The sequence below is a fragment of the Geospiza fortis genome, unplaced genomic scaffold (assembly GCF_000277835.1).
Source record: "Geospiza fortis unplaced genomic scaffold, GeoFor_1.0 scaffold425, whole genome shotgun sequence".
Taxonomy (NCBI): domain Eukaryota; kingdom Metazoa; phylum Chordata; class Aves; order Passeriformes; family Thraupidae; genus Geospiza; species Geospiza fortis.
The window spans coordinates 1,687,861-1,699,910 of record NW_005054387.1 but is presented as its reverse complement, the minus strand read 5'-3'; the positions used below and the strand labels follow the sequence as shown (position 1 = coordinate 1,699,910).

The following is a 12,050-nucleotide window of genomic DNA, read 5'->3' as shown; positions in this document are numbered from 1 at the left end:
ACAGAGCGGCCGGGGCTGCGTGCGGAGCAGGTGAGCGGTGCCCGGGGAGCTGGGAGAGCACCGGGAGCGGGGCAGGGAGTGATGCCCGGAGAACCGGGAGCGCACCTGGAGCGATGCTCGGGGACTTGGGAGCGCTCCGGGAGCGGGGCAGGGAGCGGTGCCCAGGGAACCGGGAGCGCACCGAGAACGATGCCCGAGGAACTGGGAGCGCACCGGGAGCGGTGCTCGGGGCATTGGGAGAGCACCGGGAGCGGAGCAGGGAGTGATGCTCAGGGAACCGGGAGCGCACCGAGAGCGGTGCCCGGGGAACCGGGAGCGGGGCACAAAGTGATGCCCGGAGAACCGGGAGTGCGCACGGCGGCAGCTGAGCATCTCCGCGCTGTCCCGCAGGTTGCACCAAGTGCCAGGATCGCTGCACAAACGAGCAAAACGTCGTCCGAAATGGCAGCCGAGGTGAGGGGGAGCTTGGCTTTGCTGCGGGTCCTTCTCTGCTTCGTTTGGAACGGGTGGGATCAGCATCCCTGGTGTGGTTCTGAGGGATGTGGGTTAGGGGTGGTCCTGGCAGTGTTGGACTCGCTGATCTTGGAGATCTTTTCCAACCTTAATGATCCTCTGAGTGGTTTTCCCTGGTTTTCCATGGAGAAGGGGACAGCGAAAGTCTTTGCTGCAATAATCCACCGTCCCACCTCTGATCCCGGCAGTGAAGATGTCCCTGGACACCTCTTCCCACCCCAGCACTTCCCTCCAGCAGCACCGTTCACTCCCTGTCCCCTCTGCCCATCACGGCGGGTCCAGCGAGCGGAGGCCAAACTTTGGTTTTTTTCCCCCATTTCCCCCCCGGGGCAGCTCCTGGGGACAAACCCAGAGCTCCGGCACTCCGAGCCTTCATCCTGCCCCCTCAGGCTCCCTCCTGCCCTTCCCTGCGCCAATCCTTAGGGAAAAGAGCCGCTGCCTCCGTCCCTGCCCGCTGTCCATGGTAGCTCCGCCGCCCGCCCGGCGCCGCGCGCCCGCCGAGCCCTCCTGGGGCTGCTTTGGGGTTTTCTCTTCCCTTTGCATCTCACTCGAACATTTGTAACATCGAAAGGCACCCAGGCCTCCCTTTCTGCAACCTGCTCCTTTGCGGGTTTTATCCTAATTTTACATGACAACGTCGTGGCTCTGGAGCTGCTTCAAACGGTGACTTCAGACACTTTGTAGTTACAGGAGTGGCTTAGAGCGTGTGGCTTGTGCTGGCCCACGGCTCCTTGTCAGCTGAATATTTTCTTCCAGGCTCCCTAAAAGAGTGGGATTTTTTTAGTATTTCAAGGATCAGAGAACAGTTTTCACTATATCCCTGACTCCTTTACCTTTTTCTTTTTTTTCTTTTTTTTGGTCAGAAGTCCATCAAAGAGTCAGAGATCAGCAGCTGCCTTAAAAGAGAGTTCCATGGTGGTCTTGCACCCCACGCCCTGATGCTTATTTTCAGAGAGTCCTGCAGAAGTCAAATGTCTTGGAGGATCCCCAAGCCAGACCTGTAACCTCAAGGGCTAAATTCTAGTGACAGTGACATGCTCTAAGTCCAGGGTTTTGCTGGTATAGACTGAATAAAACCATTCCTGAGATGCTCCTCAGTTTTACTCTGATAAGGATGACATGAAGAGATTTTTAGGGGATATATCCATAAATCTGTGTCTCTTCATTTCTTGCAGGGGGACAAAATGATGGCAGGAAGGTTTGTAGGGAGCACAGATCCCATCATGGAGATGCTCAGCGCTTCCATTACTGTTGATCAGAGACTGTCTGAGGTGGACATCCAGGGCAGCATGGCTTATGCCAAAGCCTTGGAGAAGGCTGGAATCCTGTCCAAAACTGAGCTGGAGAAGATCTTGAGTGGCCTGGAAAAGGTATTTCTTCCCTTCACAACCTCTCATGTGTGCTGGAATGAATCTTTCCTTACCTGACAGCATCTTGCTGTTTTAAAGAGTGCCTTTAAGTGTCCTTGTGTCCTCTTCAGACTGAGCAGTCACTAGGCATCATTTCAGTGGGAAGTAAGAACATCCTTTTCCTGCTGGCACGTGGAATTTTGAGTCTGGCTGCCCAGCTTGGCAGGAGGCAATGCATAGCAGGTGTAGGGGGAAGGGGAGGCAGCAGAGAATTGCTTTTATAAAATATCCATTGTTGTTGATCACCCACCCTGGACAAGGGTGAGTCTGTGCAATGTTCTGTAGGAAAAGTGATTTAGCATCATCTGTGGATGATGCTAAAGAAATCACTGATATTTAAGCTCTATTTTTCCTGTCAATGCTTAAATCCTCCATAACACTGCAGGGTTATTATGGATAGAGAGGTGAATCCCACCAACAGTATGGAATATCAGGATGCAGTGAGCAGCCTGAATGCCAGAGTTTGCATGAGACTTCTGGGAATGCCAGGAGCTGGGAATTGCTGGGGACACTCACAGCCCCAGGCAAGCAGGGTAACTGTGATGTTTGTGCTGTTTGCAGATCTCTGAGGAATGGTCCAAGGGAGTGTTTGGCGTGATCCAGACTGATGAGGATATCCACACTGCCAACGAGCGCAGGCTGAAGGTTTGGCTCCTCCAGCCTCTTCTTCCTCATCCTCTACCTGACATTCAGGGCTTGTCCCTCTGTCCCTCTGGGAAATCCCTTTAGAGCTGCTGGCACTGAAGCCCCTGGGGCACAGCCAAGGGTCTCCAAGCCCCCTTTTGTGGCACTGTACAAGCCCAGAACCCAAAGCTGCCCCTCCCCAGAACACATCCCATGGTTCCTCACAGGATCCTGGAGCCGAGTCCCTTCCAGGCAGGGAGATGTGCTCCTGTGGATTGTCCTGTTTAGGACACAGAGATGCTGACAGAAACCCTGCTCTTGTCCTCAGGAGCTGATTGGAGATGTAGCTGGGAAGTTGCACACTGGCAGAAGCAGAAATGATCAGGTATGGACAGAATCTTTTTGTTTCTCCCTCTGTATTCCTCCTCTACCTCACTTCAGGAGACCTCAGCCCAGAGTGGCCGCTGGAACTGGAGAGCAAGAAATGCTGACATGACCACAGAAATACAACCAAATGATGAGAAGATGCACATTGCCATCACACAGGACAAGGAGGGGTTTGCCTTGCTGGCACTGCATATGTGACATTCTTTGTGGCCAATCCCCCACAGGTTGTGACTGACCTGAAGCTGTTCATGAAGAATTCCCTCTCCATCATCTCCACACACCTCCTGCAGCTCATTAAGACCCTGGTGGAACGTGCTGCCATGTGAGTCCTTTTCCCCAGTCCCTGTTTTCCATAACTTTGGCCTTTTGAGGGCAGGAGACTCTTTGGTTTGTCCTTTGTCTGACTGCACTGCAGGGTGTCCTGTGCAGGGAGTCACAGCCAGGCAGGTTGGGGTAGCCCAGGGGACAGAGTAGCCCCTTTTTCTCCAGAGTTCACCTCACAGAAACTTTCCTCATCTCTCAGAGAAACTTTCCTTCATGCCTGGCAAAGGAGTTGAGGTGGGAGGTCCACACAAGATTCTGCAAGGCACCAAACCCATCAGAAGGAGAGGAAAAAATGTTTCAGGTTTTTCTAGAGGAGAAAAAACTCAGCTGTGTTACCTCCCTGTCTGGCTCTGCTCCTCATACTCCAGAGCTGGGGTGGGCTGGGGAATCCTTGCCTGCTACTAAGGGGCTGCTGCTCCAGGCAACTTTCCAGGGGGCCCAGGGCAGATTGTCCACTCTGGAATAGCTAAACCCAGTGTGCTTGGTTTGAAGGCTGACAGGAGATGGACAAGCTTCAGCACAACACAGGCTAAAGATGCTCAGTTTGTGACCTTGCCAGGAGCTCTGCTGTGTCCCTGTCCCTGCTGTCCCTGCTGCTCACCTCTCTGTCCCTTCCCTCCCAGAGAAATCGATGTGATCCTGCCTGGCTACACCCACCTGCAGAAAGCTCAGCCCATCCGATGGAGCCAGTTCTTGCTCAGGTGAGCACCTCCCACCCTCGGGGCCCTGCTCTGCTGAGGGGACAGCCAGGGCTGACAGACCAGAGGGAGCCCTGCAAACGGGAACAGGAACTCCCTGTGTCCCCTGGCTCTGTCCAGGCTCCTCATGTTTGAGGGGGGATCCCAGGCTCCAGGCATGGCAGGATAATGACTGGAAAGGAAACAGCCATTCCCTGCTTCACATGCTCTCTCTCCCTTGTCCATCCCCAGCCATGCTGTTGCTCTGACCCGTGATTCTGAGCGCCTGGGAGAGGTGAAGAGGAGGATCAATGTCTTGCCTTTGGGAAGGTAAGATCTACTGTTTGTGTGATCATTTGGCCTTGCTTTGCCCTGCAAAGACTTCGGGGGTGCCTTCCCTGCTTTCCAGAGCTCAGCTTTGGATGGATAGGAAAGGAGGATTGCTTGATTTCTGTTTCTTTTCCCCCTGGCAGTGGTGCTCTGGCTGGAAACCCCCTGGAAATCGACAGAGAGCAGCTGCGCAGTGGTAAATGTCATCCTGGGCCTGAGGGACAAGGGAGTGCCTGTCACACCTGGGAGGGAGGGAATGGCACCACAATGCCCCATCCTGGAGCCAGAGCCTTTCATTTTCCAGGATTTTTGCTGCAGACAGGCAGTGCCAGTGAGGTGGGAGGAAGAGCAGCCCCTGCTGTACTCTGCCTGTCTGGGATCATAAAAAAACCCCACTAAACATGTTTATGTTGCTCAAGGGCTCACAATCACCTTCTCTGGGGCAGCCTGGTGCATTCAGGCTCCTGCCAGGGCCAGTGTGAGCTCCTGTGTCCATCCCCTTCCTTGCAGAGCTGGACTTTGCTTCCATCAGCCTGAACAGCATGGATGCCGTCAGCGAGAGGGACTTTGTGGGTAAGCACAGCCAAAGCTTCCAGCATGGGGGGGAGCAGCTCCTGACACCTTTCCAGTTACTCTTCCTTAATAAAGGACTGAAATGTAGGATGTAAAGCCCCAGTCAGAGTTCCCTGGGTTGTCCAAGCACCTTTTCCCCTCCTGATTTCCTGCCTTCCTTGCAGTGGAATTCCTCTCTGCTGCCACCCTGCTGATGATCCACCTCAGCAAGATGGCTGAGGATCTCATCATCTACAGCACCAGCGAGTTTGGCTTCGTGACCCTCTCTGATACCTACTGGTAGGTTTTTGGTCTCTGATGGGGGATTCTCCTCAGCTCCCCACGCTGGGTGAGGCAGTGCTTGGGGTCTGTCTGTGCACGAGGCTCACCCAGCACCAAGAGCCTGGCACAGAGGCAGCCTCAGGGTGAATATTCCTCAGCAATGGTCACTTATTTCTGATTCCTTTAACTCAGCCAAGTCTGTGTTCAGCCCAGCAAGTCCTGTCCAGGATGTGCTGGCAGAGAGAACTTCCTCCTGTGCTGGGAATGCTGCCAGAGCCGTTTCTTGTGTGGCTGGGTTTGCAATCCCAACAGACTCCTTGTCTGCAGGGTGGCACAGCCACAGCCCTCCTTCCCTGGGATCACTTAGCCTGGCCTGCTGACACCAACTTTGCAGTGGCTTGGACAGAGAGCTCCCTTTTAAGTTTCTCTGTGAGAGGTGGGACTGTGTGGGAGCTCCAGACAAGGTGCAAAATCAAAGAGCAACTCAGTCAGTTCACTGATTTCCTACACCCTTAACTGAATTACAAAGAAAGGGGATTTAGAGGTTCCTTTCAGAGGGCAGGAACAGGGATTTCAGCCAGAGGGTTTTGCTCACCAGTGCACTCCACACACCTTCCCTGCAGCTCTGGCAGCAGTGTGATGCCTCAGAAAAAGAACCCCGACAGTCTGGAGCTGATCCGCAGCAAAGCCGGGCGAGTGTTCGGACGGGTGAGCCCCAAAGAGGAGGAGGAGGAAACTGCTCCTGTTGGGGCTGGACATCTCCTTTTTCTTGCCTTTGTAAAGAGCTGTGGGTTCTGGGGCTGTCCTGGGGCTGTGCTTTACTCTGTAGCTCACTCCCTGCCTCTCCTGTTCCCTCTGCAGCTGGCTGCAATTCTGATGGTCCTCAAAGGACTCCCGAGCACCTACAACAAGGACCTGCAGGTAGAGCCCTTGTTCCTCTCCACCCTCTCTCTGAGCAGACACAGTCATCCCCTGCCCTTGAGCTGTCCCAGCCCTCCATTTCTGTGTGCTGGGAAAGGGGCTGAGGGAGGGGATGCTGCAGGTGACCCCCTGAGTGCCATGGCAGGAGCCTCTGGGATCACATCCCTGCTCTGCTGCTTGGGCTGCTCAGCCTGTTGTGCTGCACCAGGCTGGCTCAGAGCCATTTCCATCACTGTTCCACCACAGGAGGACAAGGAGGCTGTCTTTGATGTTGTAGACACCCTGAATGCTGTGCTCCAGGTTGCCACTGGAGTGATTTCCACCCTCCAGGTAAAGCTTCGTCTTTTAGGTATTGAACATGGAGCACATTCTGTGAGTAACACAGGGGACAGGGCTCCAGACTGGTCCTAAAGTGAAAATTCTTCAGTGCCTCACCCACACTGCTCATTTTGGTCCCTCTTAGAGCTCATGTGCCCCAGGAGGAGCTGATGATAAATAACATCTCCCTCTGCCCTTCCTTTCTGCAGATCAACAAGGAGAACATGGAGAAGGCACTGAGCCCTGAGATCCTGTCATCTGACCTGGCTCTCTACTTGGTTCACAAAGGAGTAAGTGCCAGAGGGAGAGCTGGAGCTGGGATTTCTTTGGATGCAGAACTGCTCAGTGAGGAGTTGGGATGAGACCCCAGGGTGATGAGCAGTCAACAACCATGAGAGCTGAAAACACTTCCTTTACATGCATCTCAAGCAGTGCTACCTTGGGGGACTTCATAGTAATTTACACCCAAATTACTTGATCATAATTTATTCCTAAATCCTCCCCTCTTCCACCCCAGCACTGCCAGATTCAGCTTGCATTGCCCTAAGGGAAAACAGGCCAGCTGAGAAAGTAGCACATGCATTCTCCTCATGGAAAAGCAGCCCAGCTGCCTGGTCACTGAGTGCCACCTCTGCTTCCCCCTGCAGATGCCCTTCAGACAAGCCCACATTGCTGCTGGCAAGGCCGTCCACCTCGCTGAGACCAAAGGCCTCACCATCAACAATCTCAGCCTGGAGGACCTGAAGAGCATCAGGTTTGTGCCTCTGTTAATTCACTTCCCTGCACAGGCAGGGCTCAGCCTCCCTGATTTGCCTTCCCTAAAGTGCCTGGGCCGGGCAGCACCTCAGCATCCTCCTGTCCTGAATATACAAATGCTTCTGCTGGGGCTGAAACAGTGGAGGGGGTGGAATGGCCATGGCCATGGGCAGGAGCTCTTGGGAGGAAGAGCAAGAAGCCCCCAGAGGGGTTTGGCTCTCAAGTTCCTCGGTGAGCTGATGTCAGCCAGCAGAAGCTCAGGAGCGTTTCCCCTGGGGAAAAGGCGCCGCCCTCACTCCCTCAGCCTCTGCACAGGGCCCAGAGCGCCCTGACAGCCCCCCCTGTGCCCCCAGCCCCCTGTTTGGCAGCGACGTGGCGCAGGTGTTCAGCGTGCTGAGCAGCGTGGAGCAGTACACGGCCGCGGGCGGCACCGCCAAGAGCAGCGTCTCCGCCCAGATCGAGCAGCTGCGGGAGCTGCTCAAGAGGCTCAAGGAGCAGGCTTAGAGTGTGGGGAGATGCCGTGCCTGCAGCAGAGTGCCTGTGCCACTGGTCTGGAGTTAATAAACACTGGGGTGTCTGTAGTTCACTGAAATCCTGCTCTCGTGTCTTGGTTTTTCGGGGTGAGGGTGGGCTGAGCTCAGCCCAGGTTTGGAAGGATGTGGGCTCTCCTCCCTTCCTGCAGGGGATGTCTCTTGCAGGGGAGGCTGGCAGATGGGGATTGTCCCTTTTTACTCAGCAAAATTCCTTTCCCACCTCCAGCAAAGCTGGAGTTTTGCTCAGCCCCTTGTCCCTATGCTGAGGCAGCAGAGTGTTGTTGACTCAGAGCTGCAGGTCTGGAACACAGACAGGGAACAGAAATAGCAAAGGTGTTGCCTCACCAAGTTTGGGGCAAGGGCTGCAGCACAGGCAGGACAAACTGTCAGCAGCTAAATCTCCAGCCAAAGTACCCCAGGAGACACAGAGTGCTTGCACCTTTGGAGCATTTGTGCTATTAACATATGGAAGAAGGATCAGCAACAGCAAAATTCCCTTTTACCAACTTCTCACCCCTCTCAATCTCTCCTTATTCTGGCCTTTAAACAAATCCATTCACTTGGCATTTAAACAGCACATTTCATTTTACCTTTCCACAAACCTCCTTTGTGTTTGCTCCCTTCCTGCTGTGTTCCTGTTCTCACTCTCCAGACTGGTCACCTGGCCAGGAAATCACTTTTGCACACTCAGCTGCCAGGCTAAAGGAACAAGAAAGCCACAGGTAGCACCACTACTCAACACCTGCAGTCAGAAGAACAGAGATTTCCCCCTCACAGTTCTTTTTCCTCTCATAATCTTTCTTGATCCACACCACTCCCCTTATTGTTTCTGTTTGTATCCTCTGGTTCCTTCTCTTCAGATCCTCAGCTGAACAGATTTTCTCCTGCTCCCAGCAGCAAAAGTCTGGCATTGTCCCTCATGGCCAGCACTGGTGGCACGGGGCCAAAATGAAAGGGGAAGCAGCAGACTACCACATTTTAGTCTCTTACTTAAATAAGTAGTTTACAGTCACTGGTGCTTCCCACCCATCCACCCTTTTCTTAAAATTGTGAAATATTTCAGATTGGAGGGGCCTGTGGAGCTCCACAGACATTACAGAGTGTGGTCCACGGTGTCTTCAGATTTTCACCACCACCCTCCTCTGACTCACTGGGATTTGGGTTTTGGTTTCAAGCCCCTGCTCATTACAGGCCACAGGAAGGTGCTTGAGCCAGGAATTCACTCAGGCTGATTATCAGCTGGGTAGTTCTGGATGTAAATCTCCTGCTCACCATTCTTCCAAACCCTCAGCAACCTCCTGTCAAAGCTGGAGTATGGACATCCATAAAGGATGAACATGAAAAAAAGAAACATTAAAAGTGAGGGACTCCAAAAGAAGGAGGAACCTGGCAACAAAACTGTTCAAGGAGTTTTTCTCACTGGACAGTGTGTTGGTCTGTGCATCCTCAAGCCTGCAAGTCTGAAGGAGAAAAATAAATAATCATGGGTGGAAATGTTTGAGAAGCAGTGAATTAATTGGTGGCTACACAGAGAGTCTGAGCCTTGTTCTGGATGGATACTGAGGGCACTACACGGGAAACGCAGCTGCGAAGGAACCTTGTGGGGCCGCCAGAGGCGGCTGGGTGTCACCGGCAGTGTCCTGCTGCTCCAGACAAGGAGCCGAGGACCTGGATTAGGCTCCTTCCCAGCTGTGTGACACCAAGGCTGGTTAAAGGACAGCAAACCCCGAAAGGGGACAGGAAAAAGGGGGATGCCGTTTCGGGGCTGGGATCGGGACCAGGAATCCAGCTGGGATCGGTACCGGGGCTGGGATCGGGACCAGGAATCCAGCTGGGATCGGTACCGGGGCTGGGATCGGGACCAGGAATCCAGCTGGGATCGGTACCGGGGCTGGGATCGGGATCAGGATTGCAGCTGGGATCGGCATCGAGGTTGGAGCTGGGATAGAGATTGGAGCTGAAATCAGGATCGGGACCGGAGCTGGGATCGGGACCGGAGCTGGGTTTGGGATCGGGACTGGGATTGGAGCTGGGACAGGGACCGGGTTTGGAGCTGGAAACGGGACTGGATCTGGGATCGTGACTGTGACCAGGATTGGGATCGGGACCGCGACTGTGACCGGGATCAGGATTGGAGCTGCGATCGGGACCGGAGCTGGGATCGTGACCGTGACCAGGATCGGAACCGGAGCTGGGACGGGGACCGGGACTGGAGCTGGGATCGGAACCGGGAGTGGATCCGGTATCGAAGTCGTGACTGTGACTGTGCCCGGGACCGGGACCGCGCCCGGAGCCGCCCCGCAGTGTCCCCGGCCCGCAGCGGCCCCGCGGTGCACACGGAGCCAGCCCGGCCGCGATGGCAGCAGCCGAGGTGAGCGAACTTTGCTTCCCCGGGGGTGTCGGGGGTGCTCAGCCGAGCGGAGCTGTCCCGGGCCCTCCGCGTTCTTGCCTCTGTCTCCTGGGAAAGGCCGATCCTTGTGCCTGGGACTCGTGCTCAGGCACTTCCCAGCAGCCTGTGTAAACAAACACTGCTCGGCACAAAAGCTGCATTTTCAGTTTCCTTCCCTGCCCAGACGTGACCGGGCATCCTGGCAAGTTCACACTTTCTGCTCTCCAAATCCTGCTCCATGTTCCAGGCAGTGTTTGTCATTGCCAGGCTGCACAGCCACTGCTCCAAAGAGTCCTGGAGATGCCCACAATGAACATTTCAGCTTTGATTTCTGGATTGTAAATGTGTACATTGCAATGTTTCTGCTGACAGCCTACTTGCTTTGATTGGAAGCTTTAAATACTTGGATATTCCTGATCCTCAGTCAAGTGCTGAGCCTCTGGAATGGCCTTTAATTTAGCATTCATTTTACTCCTGGGTGCACCAAATTAGTGTTGAGGAGCTCTAACACTTCTTTCTCAATTCTGATTCCCCTCTCTGCCTTCACTCAGCTTTCTAACAAAGCTGCCTTTGCCTTACACATGGCTACATTTTCACCTCTGCAGGCTCTCTCCTGTTGTCCTTTCAGGCACAGGGACATGGAAACAGTCACCAGGGAAAACATTTTTAAGTGTTTTGTCTGGCTGGTAAAGCCCTGGCACAGATCCAGCTTCCACCTGTCCTGCCAGCTCCTTGCTGTCCATGGTAGTTATAGTGACCAGCATGAGAAGAAACTTGCCAGTGGTGTTTAAAAAATCAAGTAGATTAGTAATTATCCACTCTGTAATGCAGAGTCCCTTCCTTCAGGTGTCCTCCAATTCCTTTTTGTGCCTGGTAGCACTGGAAAGTTGCTTTTGAAATCTTGGATAAATTGTCTCTGCCCCAGTAAAATTCTTACCCACTTCAATGCAAGCCTGGCAGAATTAAAACTTCTTGGGTTGTTTTACCTGGGCAAGAAAAAATCTTCTGAGCTGACACAGCTCAGGTGAGGCCAGGCAGGCTCTGAATCACTGCTGGAGAAGCTCCCACACAACACACACCCCACACACCCTGCTGTGGGCACAGCTGGAACCCTGCACAAGCCTTTGGGCACTGGCTGAAGTGGGTGACACATTCCAGGGCATGAGGTCACCACAGGAATCCTGGCTTGGATAGGAAAACTCCACTTTTGTTTCTGTGAAAAAAGAGCTGTGGGCTCTTTTTTCACAGAAAGAAGAATCTGTCAATCAAAGAAGAATCTGTTAGTTAAACAGCACCAAAAGGATTAGAGGATATTAATTTCATTCTAATCCTATTGGCTGCTTAGTTTCCCTCCCTTTACAAGGCCTCAAAACAGAAATCTGTGCTGGTCTTGCATCTTTCCCTGATATTAATTTCAAGGACTCCCAGCAGAGTCCTGCAGATGTAAAATATCTCGGAGGGTTCCTGGGCCAGACCTTGGAGCTCAGGGGTAAATTACACTGACAGTGATGTGTTCTCCAGCTCTTCAACCACTTGCCAGAGGTCCTGAAGTCCAGGGGACTTTCTGGTCAGTGCTGTCCCACTGAAAGGAGCTGAGCATGGGCTCTGTATCAGATAAATGGACAACAGGATGTCATTTACTGCACATGATTTATCTTGAGTCATCAGGCCTCTTTAATTAGCTATTTTCTCTCTCAGGGGAATAAACTTTGGGGTGGAAGATTCAGTGGAAGCACAGATCCCATCATGGAGATGCTCAATGCTTCCATCAGCTATGACCAGAGGCTGGCTGAGGTGGACATCCAGGGCAGCATGGCTTATGCCAAAGCCTTGGAGAAGTCTGGGATCCTGTCTAAAATGGAGCTGGAAAAGATCCTGGGTGGCCTGGACAAGGTATTTCTTTCCTTCAAAAACTGTCAGGTGAATGAATGGCTCCTGACCTGAGAGCAGCCTCCCTGGATTTAATAACTCCTGTGGCTGACTGGTGGTTGTGCTGTTTGCAGATCTCTGAGGAATGGGCCAAGGGAGTGTTTGG

General features: G+C 53.4%; 2 protein-coding genes across 2 annotated transcripts in view; both read left to right on the top strand.

The window, feature by feature from the left end:
- The first annotated feature begins 7 nt into the window (after positions 1–7).
- On the top strand, positions 8–7,685 carry LOC102039089 (argininosuccinate lyase). The gene is made up of 17 exons (XM_005425412.2): positions 8–30; positions 391–453; positions 1,689–1,883; positions 2,484–2,567; positions 2,875–2,931; positions 3,158–3,255; positions 3,881–3,958; positions 4,187–4,264; positions 4,408–4,460; positions 4,775–4,837; positions 5,002–5,116; positions 5,722–5,806; positions 5,960–6,019; positions 6,266–6,349; positions 6,547–6,627; positions 6,985–7,091; positions 7,447–7,685. The coding sequence occupies exons 2-17, from the start codon at positions 442–444 to the stop codon at positions 7,595–7,597; spliced, it is 1,401 nt and encodes a 466-aa protein (XP_005425469.1). The 5' UTR covers positions 8–30; positions 391–441; the 3' UTR covers positions 7,598–7,685.
- A 2,070-nt stretch (positions 7,686–9,755) lies between these two features.
- Positions 9,756–12,050, top strand: part of LOC102038749 (argininosuccinate lyase-like) — a 7,230-nt gene continuing 4,935 nt past the window's right edge. Inside the window, 3 exon segments of the mRNA XM_014308851.2 lie at positions 9,756–9,997; positions 11,714–11,908; positions 12,019–12,044. Coding sequence (XP_014164326.1) covers positions 9,983–9,997; positions 11,714–11,908; positions 12,019–12,044 — 236 coding nt within the window. The 5' untranslated portion in view covers positions 9,756–9,982.

What these genes read in the sequence shown, in the direction of transcription:
- LOC102039089 (XM_005425412.2), top strand. An exon ending in CTGGTGGAACGTGCTGCCAT is followed by an intron (nt 3,256 to 3,880) that starts GTGAGTCCTTTT and finishes CTTCCCTCCCAG; the next exon opens with AGAAATCGATGTGATCCTGC. An exon ending in GAGGACCTGAAGAGCATCAG is followed by an intron (nt 7,092 to 7,446) that starts GTTTGTGCCTCT and finishes CTGTGCCCCCAG; the next exon opens with CCCCCTGTTTGGCAGCGACG.